General features: G+C 38.1%; 1 protein-coding gene across 1 annotated transcript in view; it reads left to right on the top strand.

Annotated features, from left to right (window-relative positions):
- The window catches only part of SH2D4B (SH2 domain containing 4B), a 218,836-nt gene that overhangs the window by 70,432 nt on the left and 137,908 nt on the right, over window positions 1-10,496 (top strand). Inside the window, exons 2-3 of the mRNA XM_044662772.1 lie at window positions 4,084-4,243; window positions 4,891-5,038. Coding sequence (XP_044518707.1) covers window positions 4,084-4,243; window positions 4,891-5,038 — 308 coding nt within the window. The remainder of the gene's footprint in view (window positions 1-4,083; window positions 4,244-4,890; window positions 5,039-10,496) is intronic.

Genomic DNA, 10,496 nt, shown 5'->3' with positions numbered 1-10,496 from the left:
GAACTCTTCCATAGGTTGTGAGGAGTTTTCCTTATTTGGGGAGGGTCTGGATGGTTGTTTGTTCTCCTCCTCTGTTTGCTCGGTTGTCTGGATTTTCTCTGTGTAGAAGCTGTCGAGTGTTAAAGACTTCTTTTTTTTGTTATTATTCTTTCTCTTCTGAATTTCCTGTAACTGGTTAGCCATCATTAGCCCAGCAGCTTCTCAGGTTTATCCTCGCTCTCAGTGTCTGTCTGAGATCTATTGGCTCCTGAGGACTGAGTTCTAGTTTTTTCCAAGGTCAAGCCCCCTGGTGGATTCCCTTGCTTGAACCTCTGCAGGAGGTTTCTTTACAAGTCTCAGGGAGCTACTTCCACAGTCGTATACTCGTCTGCACTGGTTCCCCACTTAGGCTTTAGTTCCTGGTTGTGTTTGCCTCTGCTCAGCCGGCACCCACGCCTCTGCTCAGCCGGCACCCACGCCTCTGCTCAGCCGGCGCTCCGCTCCCAGCGTCCGCTCCCGCGCGCGTGCTCAGATTTCGCGTGCGTTCTTGACTTAATGGGGTCCTAAGTCTTGCTGCTCTCAGGAACAGGTCCCGGAGCTGCTGATGACTCGATGGGTGCCCCAAACTTGCTCTATTTCTTTTTAGCTGGGTTCAGAGCTATAGGTGAGTGTGGAGGGGGTGGGGGTGGGGCGGTTGCTCAGCTCGCGCTTGAGTGAGAGCCCTTTTTAGCTTGGAAATGTCTCGATTCCACGTACCTTCCACGCTGTGCCCTGTTGTGGGGTTCCTCCGTTCGTCTGGACTTGTTTTTATGTCCCCTTGAGGAGTTTTGTGTGTTTCGGTCAGGAGAGGTTTAGAGCTGCTTCTTACTCTGCCGCCATCTTAACCCGGCTATTTTATTTTTTTTAAAGATTAGATCTATTTTGCCCAATCAATGTTCAAGGACTTCTCTTAGGTTCAGTCCCACTTTAATCAGCACGAGAGTTTTTATTTGCTCTATTTTCCTGCTGGGACTGCTTTGTTTCTCCTTAGGCAATATTATACCCTTCTCCACACTCTTTCCTAAACCCATTCTCAGAGACTTACTATATTAATTCCAAGCTTAATGCACACATCTAATTAGTTTGTTCACTACTGCTCAGAACTCTTGAGCTCAGGAAATCCACCAGCCTCAGCCTCAGGTAGCTGGAATTCCAAGAACACATGCTATATCCATCTCTGAAAGTATTAAATATTAGGGAAGCAGGAAATCAACTTTAGTGAAATGGATAGGAAGAAATAGGATTTGTTTTAGCTTTTTAAGGATTAACAGAACTTGGACAAGTAAATATGCATTTGGAGATCATCTTGAGAGAAAATTAGCAAGGCATCTTCATTTACAAAAATTACATGTTAGTATCCATCAAGGCAAATCAATAATAATCCAACCAATTAAACACTTACAATGTGTCAGGCAGTCTGCCAAGCAGTGGGGAAAGAGAAAGCTAAAAAAAGTACCTTCCCTCAAGGAGTTTACATTCTTTTTGGAGAGATAACAGGCAAGTAATTATGAACATAAATGTAAATGTGAGGTAAGGCATTAGTAATTGGGAAGAGAGATAGTAAAAAGATTTTTGCAGAGGATAAGATTTGGGCTGAATCATCAAGGAAACCATGAAAGTCAGGAGGTGGAGATGATTTGGGAAGCTGTGCCAGACATGGAGGGCAACCAGTGAAAATGCATGGATTTGGGAGATGGAGTGCTCTGTTTGACGAATAATGAGAAGGTCAATATGTCGGCATGAAAGGAGTAAATAATTGGAAAGGCAGAACAAGGGCAAGAGATGAAGGATATTAAAAGTCAAATATGTTTTTATATTGCATCCTGGAAATAATAGAGAGCCACTGCAGTTTATTGAGTGGAAGAGTGACAAGTTCAAACTTGGACTTTATGAAAATCACTTTGGTAGCTGAGTGGAGGAGAGACTGCAGTGGGGGAATAACTGAGGCAAGGAATGGGACAGCAGGACATTGCAATAGTTGAGGCATGGGGTGATGAGGGCCTGCATCATGGTAGCGATGTAAAAGTACAAGTAAAGAGACCTAGATAGAGAGACTTGTTGTGAAAGCAGAAATAAGATGGATTGGATATATGAGTTGAGTGTGAGTGAGGAGTCAAGGTGATATGTGGGTCATAAATCTATGTGACTGAAAGGATGGTGATAAAAGTAATAGGGAAGTTATGAAGAAGGGGAGAGTTTTGGGGAAAAGATGATAAATTCTATTTTGGACATATGGAGGACAGAAAATCCAGGTGAGATGTCCAGGCAGTAGATGGTCCCAGAATGGAGATCAGGAAAGAGATTAGGGCTGGATAAATAGAGAATATAAGAATCATTTGGTTGAGATGATAATTTAATCCACTGGAATTAATGAGATTACCAACTAAAGAAATATGAACTGAGAAGAGAAGAGGGCTCCACACAGACCCTGGGGAGACACCTATAGAGTGTGAGCAATTTTCCGGTAATATTCGAATAGATCTGTGCTTTCACTGATATGGCTATTACATCAAGTGATCGTATAAAGATAACTTCCTTATTTGTATATTCAATTTTGGACTCTCTCCTGAATTCTAGTCAAAGACCACAAACTATCTATTGGGCATTTTGAATATTCCTGTAGGCATTTCAATCTCAACATATCCAAAAATTGTTATCCCCTCCTCACCCTTCTTAACTTTCCTACTTCTGTTAAGAGACATCCTTACAGACACTCAGGTTGACCATGACAGTGCCATAAAATTAGATTCTCCCTTTCTCTTAACCCCACGTATCCATTCAGTTGCCATGTCTTGTTGATTCTGCTTCTACGATATCTTTCATATTTGTCTCCTTATCTTCCCTTCTATAACCAGCACCTGCTTTTAGCACCCATCACTTCTTTCCTGGACTGTTAAAGCTATTGTCTTCCTAGTGGTTCCCTCTGTTTTTCTCTCTCTAATCCAATTTCCACATAGCTACCAAAGAGAAATCAATCAAGTACAGGTTCTGCCATGAACCATGTCACTTTTCCACTCAGTGAGCTCCAGTGGCTCCCTGTGACCTCTAGGATTAAATGCAAACTCTTCTATGTAAATGTTAAAAACATCCACAATTAGTCTTTCTCTTTGCTATTTTTCTGATCAGTTTTCTTCTTATCTCATTATCTCCTTTGATTCTCACACTATATTTGTGAGGTAAGTGCTATAGATCAAATGTAATATTTGTAAAAAACACTTAGCATAGAGCCTGGCACATAGGAAGTTGATTCCTTCCACCCTCTCCTTCTCTTCTCCTTCTTCAGTCTTTAATAATGAACACAACTGAAAACTAGACATTTTTGCCTCAAAGTCCATTCATTGTCATTTTTTTGCACTGGAAACATTGTTTTTTGATACTTCTTTCTGGAAGCTTTTTCTATGCATGTCTCCAAAATATGGTCATTCTTTATTCCCCCAGACCCTTTCGGACAATACATTTTTAGAGGGCAGGGACTGAGTGGTATTGTAGAATAGTGGTACAAAGCTCTTTAGGGAGACAGGAGACCGGGTTCAATTCTTGATTTTTGTTCTTTAAACAAATATATTATTTTGCTTTTCAAAATTTACTAGTTGATGGTAGTAAAACAAAACAAAATAAACAAACTTCTTAACATAAGAGTTATCTAAAAGTAGAATGATCTCCTCTAAGAAGTACTAAATTTTTCCTCATTACTGATATTTGAGTAAAAACTAGATAACCACTTGTCAATTATATTAGTGGCATAAAATTTTTGCCATGGGCAGTTCACCATACCTCTCTGAGTCACAGTGTCCTATCTGGAAAATGGGGAAAAGAATACTTATGCTATCTGCCTTACAGGGTTGTTGTATGAAAATAGTTTTGTTAATATAAATATGAGTAGTTATCATTTAATTTTGAAATTTCCCCAATGACTATCATAGGCACTTAATATGTACTTATTAAATTGAATTAGTACTCCTTTTGGTGTTAATATATGTATTCACTTCAGTTACTTTTTAACCAACTGACCTTGTGTTATTTTCCTTCCCCCCCACCTCCCTTTTTTTGGGGTGTGTATCACAGCGAACGGTAAACACATTCAATGGCTTCATGGGATAGATGGTGAAGTTTGGGTCTGGATTATGGGAGAAGCCCCAGGCGACAAACCCTATGAACAGATTTCGGAGGAGCTGATAGCAGAAAGGGCAAGACAACAGGCACAGAAGGAGGCTGAAGAACTCTGGTGAGGGGATGCAAACATGGTGTCATGGAAATGGCATTGATTGGGAGATGGAGGACCTGCACTTTAATTTCAGCCCTGACACTTTTTAGCTAAGTGATCTTGGGCAAATCACTTTACCTTCTTTTCCTGTGAATGAAGAGATTGGACAAAATGAGCTCCAAACTCCCTTCTAGTTCTCAATCCTGTCATCTTAGGCCCATGTTTGAAGAAGGGAAGCCAGAAATAGTGGTGAGATAATAGGTTTTATAAAATGCCTGGCCTAAATGAATTGGTTTCCTGGCAGATCCTGGGGTGACAGTCATGCAATTAGCTTTCTGAATGGAAGAGTAGATTAAGACACTTTCTAGTAAGAGTTACCTGAGGGTCATCCTGAAACATAATTAACTAGGACTAAAATTTTGGGGTAGGCTCATAATACTGTAGGTATTGGATTTTTCTCTCTTCCCTACACTTTGCAGATTGTTATAAAGTGAGTTGAATAGTCCTCCAATGATTTTATCCAGGATTTGTTTCAAAATCCAATATTTTTGTTCCCTCATATTAGAAATTCAAGGAGCAATTGTTTATGGGTATTTAAAAATTGTTTTCTTCTTTTTGGTTGCTTGTTTTAAAATAAGAGCTTGTATTTATTGGTCTTTTCTTGGAAGGAGACAAAAGGAGGCAGAAATCACAAAGAAGTTTCGGGATGCTCTGGCAAATGAGAAGGCTCGGATCCTGGCAGAGAAATGGAAGGTAGAGATGGAAGACCGCAAGGCAGCCAAAATTCTGGAAGAAAGGATTCACGAGGAATTCAAGGTTGGCCAATAGTTATTTAGCAGTATTTATCTTACTTTCTGATCCTTTACTCTGAGGATACTAAGAGATTGTCATTTAGGATTCTTGTGAAAACTGTGGGTCTCTGAGTGTTTTGAAAAAAAAAAACACTGAATTTCTAACTAAGGGGAACCTAGTTCTGGTTCACCCTCTAATGTTTCAGGTGAGGAAACTGAGGTTGAGAGACTACTTTATATTTATGCCATAGATTTATATCTATGTCACAAAATCAAAGAATTCAGAACTAGGAGGGACCTCAGAGGCCAATGAATCCAAACCACAATTTACAGTACTAACATATTTTAAAAGTAGTTATCCAATCTTTGCTTAAAGACCACCAAAATGAGGAGAAATCTACTGCTTCCCAGGGCAACTCACTCTACTTCTCACTAGCTATTACTGTTAGGAAGTTTTTTCCTGAGATCAACCTTAAATTTGCCTCTTTACAATTTTTACTCATTGCTGTTAGTTCTGATCTCTGAGGGAGAACTAGCACAAGATTTATTCTTCTTCTGCATTCCTTCTCAGTCTTCCCCAATTCCTTCAAACAACTATAGGGGTAGGTAATAATACAAATATTTTGCTCAGATAATAATAATAGCTTAAATTTAAGATTTTGAAAGAATTTTAAAATACACTATTTCATTTGATTATCACATTAATACTGTGAGATGGAGACTATTATCATTCCCATTTTACAGATAAAAAAATTGAAATTCAGATTTAAAAAGTGTCACATAGCTACCAAGGGTCTAGAATAGGATTTTGATGGATGAATGAATGAATGGAAAAGAACACTTACTATATGCAAAGTATTATGTCAAGTGCTAGGGATATAAACAAGTAAATGGGGGTGGGAATTCTTATTCTTAAGGATTTCATATTCTAGTAGGGGAAACAATATGCATGGCAGGTTTCAGCTAAAAGTCAAATGAGAAGGTCCAGTGGTCCATTGGGTGAAGTGGTAAAAATACAAAATATACCTTCTTTAATGTCATTTGCACTCAGTCTTCCTAATCTGTGCTCTGTGGTCTTTCCTACTCATTATGCCAATCCCTTAGGGACTTGATTAGATAATAAAGAAAGTAACTCACACTGACATTGAGCTTTAAGATTTCCACATTGAGTTTTAAGGTTTCCACATTGAGTTTTAAGGTTTCCAAAACACTTCCCTTGACACAATCTTATGAGATAAGTAAATCAGATATTCTTCTTCTTCTTCTTTTATATCTAGGCACAATTTCTACAGATAAGGAATGCCTCAAAGTAGTCTACATTATTTGAATTCACACTATATATTTATATTGGGCTGGAACCCATGATCACAGTTGATATATTTTAACTTCTAATGGTACAAAGGAATTGAAATTAAGTGATTGACTTGAGGTCTCACAGGTAGTAACCACTGATGCTAAATTTTAAGCCACTGTCTTAATTTGAAGGCCAGAACACTTTCCATTTTACTTCAGCTATTGTTGTTGGTTATGGGTGGAAAACAATTATTATTCATTTTTTTCCTCCTCTGTTCTGAGGCAGGCAGTCCTTTCTTGTGATTCCTCAACAGAGCTTAAATTGTCCCTTATCCTTGTCAGTAGGAACTCGAAATTTTGAGTTCTTCTTAGACATTTGCACCCACATTTTGGTTCTTTCAAATCTTGGAATATATATGTAATATTTATATTATGTCCATATTCCTATATAATAAAAATATGAAAGTTGTACTACCCAACATCACTACTGTAAAAACAAAATTAGGACTCTGGTTCTTAAAATTTAATTAAGTTTATTAGAATTACTTGGATAGGTAAAAGATGAGAAATAGATGGAAAGAGATTTAAAAGCTAGGCTAGCTTCTGACGTGATAGGTCCAGCAACACACCCGCAGCACTTCCTCCTTCAACCCTTTTATCCTCTCTTCCACATTCAGTTCAAATTCAGAGTCATGCCCAGATCAAGCTCAGAGTAATGTAGCCAACGTAGATGACATAGGTGTACGCAGGTGACTTGACTCCAGGAAGGGGAAAGGGAAAATTTCCTTCACACAGTGATGTGTTGTAGTCAGTAAGCTTCAGCTATGGAAGCTAAGCTATTTGCTTGACAGTTTTTGAAATGGCAATCATGAATTTAGTAGATTATTAGAATTTTTCTGGAACTCAGAATATAATTGGAAACTCAAGTCTGCTAGATGGGTTGGAGAATGAATGGAAACCAAAGAAGTTCAATTATTATTACTTATGTTTTGGGACTATATAATTTAGAGTCTTTACAAATTCTTTGTAGAGAATAATTGAACTGCCTTTCCCATGGGATAGGCAATCAATTACTTTAGGTGGCTGGCTTCTTTAATAGAAATGGCCAAATATCCTCTTGTCAAATTTTTTACTTAAAATTTTTCTCCTATGTTGATTTAAAATGATAACCCAGAGAAAAGGCCATTATTTAGTATTTTAAATATTTATTTTACTTATTTGTTTTTATTTCTATGTTAGTCATTTTGCAAATAAAAAAGGAAGAAAAATAAAGTGGAAAACTATGCTTCAGTCTGTGCTCAGAGTTCATTAGTTCTTTCTCTGGAGATGGATAGTATTTTCCATCATGAGCTCTTTGAAATTGTCTTGGATCACTGTATTGATCAGAATAGCTGAATCTTTCACAGTTGATCATAGGTACATTATTATCGTTACTGTGTACAGTGTTCTCCTGGTTCCACTCCACTTTGCATCAATTCATAAAAGTCTTCTCAGTTTTTTTGAAACTACCCAGCTCATCATTTCTTATAGCACAAGAGTATCCTGCCACAATCATTTACCACAACTTGTTCAGTCATTCCTTAGTTGATGGGCATCCCCTCAATTTCCAATTCTTTGTTACCACAAAAGGAATTGCTATTAATATTTTTGTACCTATAGGCCTTTTCCCTTTTATTTTGACTTCTTTGGGATATAGATCTAATGGTGATATATTCTGGGTTTAGGTGAATGAGATTTAGAGAAATGAAATACCTCAGATTTTTTTTTTGAGGGAGAGGTGATAGCTTCACAGTTGAGATATTCCTCTCTCTTTGTCTTTAGAGAGCAATCTTTCTCAGCCCAAATTAGACCATGAAGAAGGCAGTTTTTTTTTTTGTTTTTGTTTTTGTTTTCTTTTTGCTTCCAGAAGCATTGGGCTCTTGATTCCTAAATAAAGACTAAATGACTATTGTGATATCATGGGGGTAGGAGTTCCTATTTAAATATTAGTTGGGTTTGATGACATCATTCTTTAATCTGCTAGAAGTTTTTGATAAGTGAATTGCCCAAGATCACAGGGCTACTTAGAGGCAGAGCTAGAACTTAGAATGAAAGTCTCCTGATTCCTAGGACAATACTGGGCGATATAACTTAGAGTTGGTGATGTCTGTTTCTATACATGAAGATATATTCCGGGTGTGATTGTCTATTAGTTCAACAGGAGCAGACACTTCTTACTTCCTGGTGTACTGGACTCCATTCCCTCTCATTTAACAGAATATGCAATATTTCTTCCTGTTGCCCTTTTTTGTTGTTATTGCATATTTCTTCTTTTTCTAGCTAGATGAGAAATTTCTCAGAGGTAGGAACTAGAAATCATATTTATCTGTACATTATTTATTAAATCATCTAAAATAATCATAGATAAGTCAACAAACATTTACTATATGCTAAGCATTGGGCTGAACACTGAGTAAAAATAGTCCTGCCCTGAAGGACCTTACAATCTAGTGGAGGAGACAATGCAAAGAATTATGTATAAATAGGATAAATTGGAGATAATTGACAGAGGAAAGACACTAGCACTGAGGAGAAGAGGTCAAGAAAGTCTTCTTGTAGAAAGTGGAATTTTTACTGAGACTTAAAGAAGCCAGGAAGGAGAGATGAGGAGGTAGAGAATTCCAAGCATGGGGAGCATAGTACTAATCACAGATTCAGAACTAGAAAGAACCTTTGAGGTCATTTATCTTATAAATAAGGTCACAGAGTGGCAGTGGAAATGATTTGTCCTAAGATCAAAAGGTAACCTTGTAAGTAAGCAACAGTTGTGTTTTGGTCTTTGTTCTATGACTCTAAGAGCTCTTTTTATTATACTATGTTTCTTTCTGAGCCTTTGGAAATATCTTCTGGATATCACCTTTTCTTTTTTCTTTTTTCTTTTTTTTTTTTTTTAAACCCTTACCTTCCATCTTGGAGTCAATACTGTGTATTGGCTTCAAGGCAGAAGAGTGGTAAGGGCTAGGCAATGGGGTTCAAGTGACTTGCCCAGGGTCACACAGCTGGGAAGAGGCTGAGGCCAGACCTAGGACCTCTCATCTCTGGGCCTGGATCTCACTCCACTGAGCTACCCAGCAGCCCCCTGGATATCACTTTCTAATTTATCTAAGAGATAGCAGAGTCTAGAGTGCTAGACTTGGAGTCAGAAATGCCTGGGTTCATTCCACCCCAGGTACTTACTAGCTATGTGGTCCTGGGCAAATCTCTCAATCTCTCTGTGCCTCAGTTTCCTCATCTGTAAAATGAGATGGTTGAAGATGATGACCTCTAACTCACTTTTTGGTCTTCAGCAGTTATCCTGTGATCATTTTTAATATAGATAATAAAATAACACAATAAAATAATAAAATAAAAATAAAATAATAAAACTTCTATGTATTGGTTTGAAAGCAGAGATGTAGCAAGGCCTAGGCAATGGGGGTTGAGTGACTTGCCCAGGTTCACACAACTAGTGAGTATCTGAGTCCACATTTGAACCCAGGACTTTCAGTGTCCAGGCCTGGCTCTCAACCCACTGAGCCACCTTGTTGCCCTTTCTGTGATCATTCTTTATGCATCACAGACAGAGGACTCAAATATGACTTGGCTCTGGGACAGCTCGAGTTCTTCCTTTGACACGCTCTCTATTGTGCTACTGATTTCAAAGGATGGGAAATGACAGGCAGCCACTCTGAATACCAGGATGCCATTTGGTTAAAAAATCTCTTCATGTTTAACTGCAATCACAGAAAGCCCTTAAGAAGTGTGACTTTCATGAATGATTCAATCACGGCACAGAATGAAATGCAGATCAGTTAACAAGCCCACTTTAACAAGTTTAAAATATTTAACAAGTCATTAATCATCCTTCTGCAGTGATGACCACAGCATATTTAAAACAGATTCAGAAAGGGGGAAAGAAAAAGTCTGAACTCCATTAAAGTTTCATTATCTCGAAACATTCGGATTTGCAAAATTAAAGCTTACTGTCCATTCAGGTGATGTGTTTAATTTCCAACCAAATTGCCTCAGACCCACCTACCTGGGGGTAATCAATTGCTTTTCTACTTCTCGATGGGGCTTTGAAGTTGGCTAGACCAGATAAACGATGTTTGCCATCATCAGAGTGAGTGATGATCCCAGGTTCCTCCTTGCCACCACTAATTTTACTACCT

The sequence above is a fragment of the Gracilinanus agilis genome, chromosome 2 (assembly GCF_016433145.1).
Source record: "Gracilinanus agilis isolate LMUSP501 chromosome 2, AgileGrace, whole genome shotgun sequence".
NCBI lineage: Eukaryota > Metazoa > Chordata > Mammalia > Didelphimorphia > Didelphidae > Gracilinanus > Gracilinanus agilis.
The sequence above is the reverse complement of the archived record's forward strand: the minus strand, read 5'-3'. Positions and strand labels throughout refer to the sequence as shown.